The sequence below is a fragment of the Athalia rosae genome, chromosome 7 (genome assembly GCF_917208135.1).
Source record: "Athalia rosae chromosome 7, iyAthRosa1.1, whole genome shotgun sequence".
NCBI lineage: Eukaryota > Metazoa > Arthropoda > Insecta > Hymenoptera > Athaliidae > Athalia > Athalia rosae.
This window is the reverse complement of record NC_064032.1, coordinates 8844129-8854324: the sequence shown is the minus strand read 5'-3', so window position 1 is coordinate 8854324 and position 10196 is coordinate 8844129. Positions and strand designations below refer to the sequence as shown.

Sequence of the window (10196 nt, the reverse complement as noted above, 5' to 3'; positions counted from 1 at the left end):
TAGTGTTTCTCAAAATCACTGTTCTGGTTGTCGTGCGTGAATATCTCGCGGATGAAACATGGACAACCCGGCTGACCCATACCCGAAAACTTCATCGCCCATATGTTTTGCATCGCTCTCGTTTGATCTAACTAAACTCCTAGCATAACCCACGGAAAAAGTTTCGATTTCACATGTGATAGAATCACATATAATGTATCGAACATTTGACCGTTAAATTTTTCCAAGTTACTCCTCCGATAGTGGCCAATATTTTTCATATTATTCCTAATATCCTCGTAAGAGAAATAATTCGTATGGAGCATTGGTCATACCCCAGAAGAAGAAACAACTCGTATTGTTCCTTAAAATTATTTCTATCGGTACTGTAAATAAATAGTGATCGTTGCAATCATTACATCGCCGATCGGAACAGATCGAAAGCAGCAGCGCATTCAGAGCTGTCAAACAGTTAAACACAGCGAGTAGACCGCGCGAGCAGACGACTCAGCGATCATGGAGCGCAGGCTATAGAGGATTTGAGAAGGGAAGCAGCTTGTTCGCGACAATCGAGGCGACTCGGCGACAGTAGAAGCTTGTCCGATTTGACTCGACGCGCTTGGCCGCTAGGAGGGTCAAGATCAGACACATTAGGCGTACATAGCTGTAAATTATCGTTGACAAGCTGTGTCATCCGAACAAGTCAGTAATAGGTCAGTAATTTGTACAATTGTGATACTATTTGAGCGTAAGAACATCGGAGTATAATTTTATGCTCTTGTAATTCAATTCTCTATTTTTCAAGTTTTCCTGCAGGTTATCGAATGTTTATATGATATTCCTGAAAATCCGCTTTACTAGATATCAAAATGGCTGTTTCAGATTGATGGTTGTCTATGGTCGGCTTTTCCCCCTAATTCAGTGGCTCATTCGTATAACATAAACGTCCATGATGAATTCCAAGCAAATATTGTTGTTCTCTACGTATAAAATGGACCAAACAACGTTCTTTCAATGCAGAACAATTCTCGAATCACTTGGCCTTCAGAGGGATTTTTCCAGTAAGAATTTCCAATAAATTCAAAAATCCTATGCAAGATAGATTTTCATATTCCTTTGCAAACCTAATTATTCTCAAATAACATAGGTCAGGTTACACAAGATTGAGTTTTCAACAAGAGCGAGAGCAAAACCAATTATTAGCCCCCTAAATAACAAGCCAACTGATTTTAATTTTTTCCGATAGTATTGCAGAATTTTTTTTGTTCTATTTCAGGTGACCATCCTTTAATTAGAAGTTTTTCACAACGGTATATCCATGTAGCTATGCTTGTGAAAATCCTTGTAGACAGTTGTTTTGGATTCCTGTTCTCAAACAAGCGATTGAGGCAACAAAGCAAGTGTGAGTATAGACACGGGTTATAAACATTTTGACGAACAATCAAATTAAAATGCTCAATGATTATGTTTGTAATTGCTTGTATAGCCATAGAGATTATTTTTTATTCCTCGTTTTTTACTTATAATTTTTTACGTTTAAGGTGAATGTAAGAAATAGCTCAAACTAAAAAAGTTCGACATACACAGGTTGTTTTATTGCACTACATCCTGTTGGAGTAATAATTCAGAAAAAGCATGCCCTCATAAAATTTGCAAGTGTGACACTAAACTGTGAATGAATATTTCTCTCAGAATCGTTGTAGAAGAATGGAGCCTCAATTCACAGCAAAATTCTCCATTAGTTATGTTACGATACTCAATTGAAAAACGAATTTGCCACAGACCATAACTGTAGTGATAGGGAAAGAAATTTCTACAGATAGGGCTTTGTACAGATACCTATATTTTGATAAATTGCGATTTGTTTTGAATAAAAATTCAACCTATCTTGAGAGAGCTATTTTTCAAAAATGTTGAATGAGAATAGAACCTAATTGCTTCTTGTCCACGAATACTGCGACGTTGGGTTTTTTATTTTCCCCCAGGCGGGTTGGACCCGGGAAAACCCACGTGCCTTCGGCGCGATCTGTACGAAACGGAAAACGGAACGGAAAACGGAGAACGGAACGGGAAGATTGTTGGGCGCCAGACGAGGTGTCGCGTCACTTAACGAAATAACAAAAACTTATAGAATAAACGAATGCAGATCCGGCGGAGTGGCTGGCTGGGCACAGGCTGTTCAACAGCGAAATAAATGGTAGAGTGGCGTAGATTCACAACAACAATTCGGGCACAAATAAAATAACGATAACGCAAAACCAAATTCGTAATTACGGGAGACTGTATTTTAACAAATTCGGCAGGAAATACAGAATCGGTAGATTTACAATAGGTCGAGAGTAACAAAATATAATTCGTTTAACGGTAGCGGGAGATCATTTACGGGAGTAGAGAATTATAATTTCGATATTCGAAAGGCCTACGGGAGTTTACTGGTTCTCTTACAAATTATCCGAATATGCGATAATTACGAACGGGAGAAAAGGCGCGGTTCTACACGGAGCGCTTTTCCGTGGCTACTCTACGGTAACAGACAATTAATTTTCCAAATTGATCGGAAACGTAACGGAACGCAAGATTTACCGTAGGGGTAACAAATTACTCAAAGAAATGACAAATTAATACGGGAGAAAATATTACATAGATTATAACAAAATACCATACAGCATCACCAAATATCACCAAGGCTTTCCTTAACCCTTTCGGTACGGGCGCTCTGTCCGTCATGATACCCCCGCTGAACGAGGTGCCGCGCCGAAAATGTGCTTATAACAAACTGTCTTGATTCGGCCGAAAGGAATCGTATAACACACTGTCAGTCTACCCTCTAACATTTTCCTAAGGGTTAAATAAGAACTGTGCTTAATAAAACAATGTTTTTTCCAACAAGTGTTGGTTGTTGCTTCAATATTAAAAATTATTTATATAAAATTCTATTAATTATAAGTAAAATCTATACAAAATTCGGTACAGAAATATATACAGAAAGAATATATATACAGAAATTAAATACAGAAGTATATACAAAATTATATACAAAATTATAAATATAAATATAATATGATTATAAATATAATATGATTATAAGTATAAAGGCTAATAATATAATTGGGTATGATATATTTTAAAACACTCATTTATGCATAAACCAACATTGCATTCTTTGCATTCGTATCTTGATTCCGATCTTTTATCATTTTTGCTGCAAACAACGCACCGTCGGCTCCGGTTCTTTCTTTTCGACACAAACAATGACGGAAAATGTCTTTCTGTCAATCTCATGGGATAATCATTTTTTCTCACTTGTCGATTGATGTAATCTTTATGATATTTATCGCATATTTGTTTTATCAATTGTAATTGAAAATTCGCCATGGATATAGTTGCGGTCCTTTTATGTTTATAGAGGCAATACGCATTCCATACACAAATATCAATTAGATGGAAAAAAAATTTTCGGTACCACTTTAAAGTTTTTCGAGTTGAATCTACACTGCTTAGTACCATGTCCACTTTATCGACTATGCCCATGGAATTATTGTAATCTACGATACAGACAGGCTTTTGTACTCTCTGTCTTCCTCTATGTCTGGACACTGTCATGAAATCTGCAGTATGCATAGTTGAGATCATGTACACTTCTCTCTTATCCATCCATTTCAAAACTAATAAATTTTCCGAGCTACGAAAAGACAGCTCTCCCCTTTCCAATTTATTTTCGATTTTGGGCATTCCTTGTCGTCTTTTTGTCACTGTCCCGCATGCATTTGTGCGATTGGCGAATAGTAGACTAAATAATGCGGGACTGGAGTAAAAGTTATCCACATAAAGGGTATGGCCCTTTCCTAAGTATGTCTTCAAGAGTTGTAAGACGATTGCTCCAGACTTCCCAATGCCCTTGATCGGACTGTCCGCAACTGTTGATGCTCCGGTATAAATGATAATGTCCTGCACGAATCCGGTCTTGCAATCGCAAAGAATAAATGACTTTATTCCGAACCGATTCCTTTTCTTCGGAATATACTGCTTAAAAGATAGGCGGCCTTTGTATAGAAGCAAACTTTCGTCTATACACAGTTGTTGGTAAGGCACAAATGCCGCATTGAACGAGTGTCGTATTATATCAAATATTCTTTTTATTTTTATTAGGCGGTCGCCAATGCATCCCGGTTCATGGGAGAAATGCAAGATTCTGAGTAGCAGGAAGTAACGATCTCTGGTCATTATTTTCCCAAAAATATCGCTGCGTAGAAAATCGTCCGTGCTCCAGTACTCCTTGAGTGATAGTTTTTTATTTCGTGTCATCAGTAACGATATAGCCAAAAAACAATACATCTCATTTCGCGTAGTTTGTTCTTGGTTATTCGTATTGTTATTGGTTTTTTGGGCCAAATAATAGTTCGACTCTTCTACAATTATGTCTACTAACTCGTCAGATATAAATAATTGAAAATAATCAATGATTTGAGATGACAGGCGTATTTGGTTGGTGATTCCCGAGTGTTTTGGATTGAATCGATGAATTTTTGGTACAAAATGATTGTTTGACCATTTTACTTCACAGTTCGTGTTATCAACCTCTTGGGACAATTCTGTTTCCGATTCAGAACTGCCATATATGACATTTACTCTTCTTTTACGTCGATTAAAATTATTTTCATTTTCACAATTCTCGTCACTTTCTGAGTCAGTAAGACCGTTTATAAATCTTTTATTTCCTCTATTCATTCTGAAAAGGGCCTCAATTTTTTAAATTCTATACACAAGTTTCGAACAAAAGGGTAACCTCTAAATTTTTTAATAAAATAGTTGAAATCAAACGACAATTATACCTGTAGCTGTTTTTCCAGAATTCTTGTAACAAAAGACTATTTGTTAAAATGATCTGTATTAGGATAGAACTGTCGCACCGCTGATACTCAATTAACACAGATAAAAACACAGAGCAATTGTTAAAAAATGTAACAATTCAAGGTTTTATGCGTGAGCGCGAAATATATTTTGAATAAGATTCATATCTCATACGTCGGTAAAATAAAATATAATTGTATAGACTGTATATAGATGTCACTTGTTTGTTTTTTCACACGGATTGTCACATATCATAGATGCCGGATATATCCGGCACTCGGCCACACAAGTCATCGGATGGATGCCGGATATATCCGGCACTCGTCCACACAGGTTATCGGATGGATGCCGGATATATCCGGCGCTCGTACCGAAAGGGTTAACGTAGTACTTAAATTTTACTTAATTCCTGAACGTATTAAATGATGCCACGTGCAGCAAATGCACGGGAGAACGGTAGAAGACCAATTAAAAACTCAGATAACAGAAATACAAAATGTACGGTAACTCAATTCGGCCACGAGGTGCACCGGGAGGAATTACAGAATTGCCCAAAAACCGAAATACGTAACGGACCGGACCGTACCAAATTGCGGTGGGGCTCGTTCCCACCGACTTATCAAATTAACGGGATGCAGTGGGCCTTTTACCCACTGACTTACACTCTAAATTTACGGGATGCAGTGGGCCTTGTACCCACTGACTTACACACAAAATAAACTGCGGTGGGGCTAGTTCCCACCGACTTACAAAACAATAAAACAAAAATACGTAATGCTTTAGGCAATTCTCAATCCCCACGTGGCTACTTCGTGCCTCTCTCAGAAAGTGGAAAACCTTACCTTATCAAAGGAGTTCGGCACCCACTGATTCTAACTTAATACAAATATTCTAACTGGCTCTAGATTTAAATATACTGCAAGTAAAGGGCGGATGGGAATGAATCTAAATATAACGGAAGCGGTAGATGTTCGGTGAAAAACGGTAGAGAGACGGTAGATTTAGGAAAGCAGAAAAGGAAGATCTGAATTGGTGGGGAAGGATCTAGCCAAAAACGTCCTGTCTGTACAACGGTATCTCGCAGAGTAGGACGGGTTGAGCGCCGGTGTCCAGGATCTTCCTTCTCAGAAATCGTCCGGATTGGCGATTCCCTCTCCTAATTAGGCCACAGGTGTAGAGCGCAATTCTTTGGGTGACAATTTAATTTGCCTATTCGGCTCCTCTCCTCTCCTCTGACGTCATCATCCATGCTTCCTCATCGGCCGCGCTCGCTTTTTAGTACTGACCGGCTGGCTGTCTGCGTTCGGAAGGCCATCCAAGGCTGCGTTGACTCAGGCACTTGGAGTCCTCATCTTCAAGAGCAACATCTCTATCCTATGTCGTCTCGGGAGTCGGAATGTAGACCTGGGCTCACTTGTGCCTCGGCTCCTACATGTCTTCCTAGGCAGAACGTCATCTCGGGAGGTTTACAAGTTTTACCCGGTGACGGGATCAGTTCCGGAACGGTAGACGTTAGTTTAGTCTGGCTCCTGGCCAGTAAGTTACGGGACGGGAGGTGACACTACTCGATCCATGCCACCCTATACGCCGCCTTCCGTAGCATCCATTCGTCGATAGCAGAGCGTCTTACGCACCTATCGTCTAGCGGGAGATCGTAGACGAGTCGTCTTGCGGTTCTATACGCTGGTAGCGATTCGGTAGATCGGGAGGCAGGAGATGTTGGCGATGCTGTCATCAGCTGGTGGTCCGGTCCACCGCGGGAGAGTGCACATCGGTATTCTGATTGGCACGGATGACGTCAGAGTTGTACCCTTGGAGGAAAGGGCCCGGGAGGTCGTCGTAGGTCGTCCTGGCTCAACTCGTCGGTATTTTCCCAGGTCACATAAGAGAATATTCGGAACAACAACGAAAATTAGCTTAACATACGGACTATCTCTTATTTCAATTGAGCCTTGGTGATTCGTTTCGGTGTGCTGCAGTTTTCTATGTCATTAACGAAAAACGGGAGGAAATTCTGGGAGATTTGGGTGCCGTAGTAACGGGGCTGAAAACACCACGTTACAATACATACTTATAATCAAGAAATTGAAAATAGTAACAATCGCCGTTGATAGAAAAAACCATCATTTGAATTGAGGTAATCTTGTGAACGAAAATAACATTTAACAAACATCGTTCAATATATCTATGATCGAACATGCAACTTCGCTTCAGTTTATTCACACCAATGCATGGGTGAAAAGTTCACGGAACTGAAACTTCGAAAGCTTTCTGTTAATTACGATTCACTCGATAAAAGTTATCGCAATTCTTCTCCGAATATTCACCCGGGTGAATATTTCTCATCCTGATTTCGCGATGGATGTGATATGTTTATTGATTCATGTCAATTTTTCATACTTCTAATCTGATATAGACTCTATTCATCATCTACGGCTGTTTCCGATTCGGCCATATACTAACCATGCTGAATAAATATTATATACTTCTGCGGGTAGCCGAGATCATTGCTTTTCTTTGATTGGTGGAGAATATTCGTACGCCATTAACCGCGATTGACGTGGACAATAGTTATATCGGAATCGTATTTTCCACACTTCTAATCTAATACCTAAAATGATTTAGAATTCTACTTATTAATACAAATCGTGAGTATCTTGAAGAAATTCCCTTGCCGAAAATATCAATGAAGGAAATCGATATCGGCGACGATATAAAATGAAAAAAACATTCGAATATCTGTTGACTTTAGAATCTAGCCATTTTTCGGTTAGCTTCTGGTCTAAGACGTATCAGAACAAAAGTGTAACGTCGTATATTTACATTTACATACATGTATTTGTTTATATACCAGGATCTGCCAAAAAAGTAATTTCTCATCATATATCTTAGCTGGCCCGTCCCGGCTTCGCACGGATTCGCACGTCCCGGTGCACACATTTGCGTGGTTAGCGCACGTGGTTGAAGTAATTTTGCAGGAAAAAAAAAAAGGATTCAACCTATCCTATGTTTCAAGCTAGAACAAATCGCACAGAATGAAAAAAAAATTGATTGACATCGGTTCAGTCGTTCTTGAGTTATAAATGATGTAACTAACCCAACTTTGTTTTATACATTAAGATTCTTAGAATTCCTGCTTCTGATGCGGGCTTGTATCTATTTGCACCACAGGCGAATCTCCCACAACTCTTGCATAATTTGCATTCAAAAGACTGTAGGCACTGTCAAATGTTTGCGTATTACAATCTGTCCATGTTTGATCTAATAATAGTGAACAAATATTAATATATGACAGTGATGGAATGAAAACTTGATTTATATTCACAACAACAATACTTTTCTACAGTATCAACAATATTGCTCGGAACAAAATTGATGTAAAATTGGTAGACTGCAATTCGTCATAATCTTCAACATCTGTAAGTATTGATTATATTAATTACTTTTGCAGACCCACCTGGACTTCTTCGTGACCGATGTCATAATTCTGATAAATGCATGACTCATGCCCTGAAGGTAATAGAAATAATGGAATTTGTGGTACAACAATACAGTGCAATTTATTGCGATATTTATTAGTTGTAATGATTGTGGTAATATTTGTAGTCTTACTTCAACTTGTTCACTATCACTTTCACAATCACAGGAAAATTTGTGAAACTTTTGATCGTACATTATTTAGTCCAATTTCCTCCATTGTTTTAACAACCACCATAACTCATGGATATTTGGATGAATTGACTTTACAGAATCCCAATGCCTACAATTGAAACTTTAGCAATTGAACTGTCGTTCAACAATTGAATTTTTCTTCGATTATGTAGCCCTTCATAACTCCACTGGACAAAGACCTCCTAAACTGATGTATCAAATTTACAAGCTGTTGAACGATCCGTCTTCTCGAACATGAACAAATTTCACAGAATTGGTGGAGCGCTAAATTTCTGTCTTAGAAATCAGATTTTTCTCTGCAAATATCTCATCAATATTCGTGTATGTCAAATTAATCATAAGTATTGTTTTAGCATAATGCCACGAAAAGCGCTGGTGACAGAAGCAGATGCAGTTGCTGTAATTGAAAAATTCTTCGAGCATTTCCAAAATGGGCAATATCCTGCGTGGTCTTCTTGCATCTGGAAACAGATGAGCAAGTATCTAAAACAGAAGTGGACTGGAGAAAATGTTTATACACGGTAACGTGGCGTTTTCAGCCCCGTTACTACGGCACCCAAATCTCCCGGAATTGCCTCCCGTTTTTCGTTAATAATCTAGAAAACGGCAGCACACCGAAACGAATCACCAAGGCTCAATTGAAATAAAAGATATTCCGTATGTTAAGCTAATTTTCGTTGTTGTTCCGAATATTCTCTTATGTGACCTGGGAAAATACCGACGAGTTGAGCCAGGACGACCTACGAGGACCTCCCGGGCCCTTTCCTCCAAGGGTACAACTCTGACGTCATCCGTGCCAATCAGACTACCGATGTGCACTCTCCCGTGGTGGACCGGACCACCAGCTGATGACAGCATCGCCAACATCTCCCGCCTCCCGATCTACCGAATCGCTACCGGCGTATAGGACCGCAAGACGACCCGTCTACGATCTCCCGCTAGACGATAGGTGCGTAAGACGCTCTGCTATCGACGAATGGATGCTACGGAAGGCGGCGTATAGGGTGGCATGAACTGAGTAGTGTCACCTCCCGTCCCGTAACTTACTGGCCAGGAGCCAGACCAAACTAACATCTACCGTTCCGGAACTGATCCCGTCACCGGGTAAAACTTGGTAACCTCCCGAGATGACGTTCTGCCTAGGAAGACATGTAGGAGCCGAGGCACAAGTGAGCCCAGGTCTACATTCCGACTCCCGAGACGACATAGGATAGAGATGTTGCTCTTGAAGATGAGGACTCCAAGTGCCTCAGTCGACGCAGCCTTGGATGGCCTTCCGAACGCAGACAGCCAGCCGGTCAGTATTCAAAAGCGAGCGCGGCCGATGAGGAAGCATGGATGATGACGTCAGAGGAGAGGAGAGGCGCCGAATAGGCAAATTCAATTGTCACCCAAAGAATTGCGCCCTACACCTGTGGCCTAATTAGGAGAGGGAATCGCCAATCCGGACGATTTCCGAGTAAGAAGATCCTGGACACCGGCGCTCAACTCGTCAAAATCATCAAAAAATCTGCTTCTTGAAATAAACGCAAAATCTATGATATAAAAGAACATAATGATCTTCCTCGAGTATAATTTACAAATAAACTATAAAATGAATTGAAAATTGAAGTCTTTTAAGTCATCTGATGCACAATATAAAATTATCAAGTGATGAGATAGTTTTTTCCGAAAGACAAAGATGACTATTTTAA

At 39.8% G+C, this 10196-nt stretch overlaps 1 protein-coding gene and 1 long non-coding RNA gene across 2 annotated transcripts; one reads left to right on the top strand and one right to left on the bottom strand.

Moving 5' to 3' along the window:
- The first annotated feature begins 420 nt into the window (after positions 1-420).
- On the top strand, positions 421-1710 carry LOC125501648. The gene is made up of 3 exons (XR_007279247.1): positions 421-692; positions 862-1040; positions 1256-1710. It is a non-coding gene; the product is annotated as an uncharacterized LOC125501648 (long non-coding RNA).
- Positions 1711-2667: 957 nt separating this feature from the next.
- Positions 2668-5198, bottom strand: LOC105684174 (piggyBac transposable element-derived protein 4). The gene has a single exon (XM_025746462.2). It carries the CDS (start codon positions 4705-4707, stop codon positions 3076-3078), a length of 1632 nt encoding a protein of 543 aa, XP_025602247.2. The 5' UTR covers positions 4708-5198; the 3' UTR covers positions 2668-3075.
- Positions 5199-10196: the final 4998 nt, after the last annotated feature.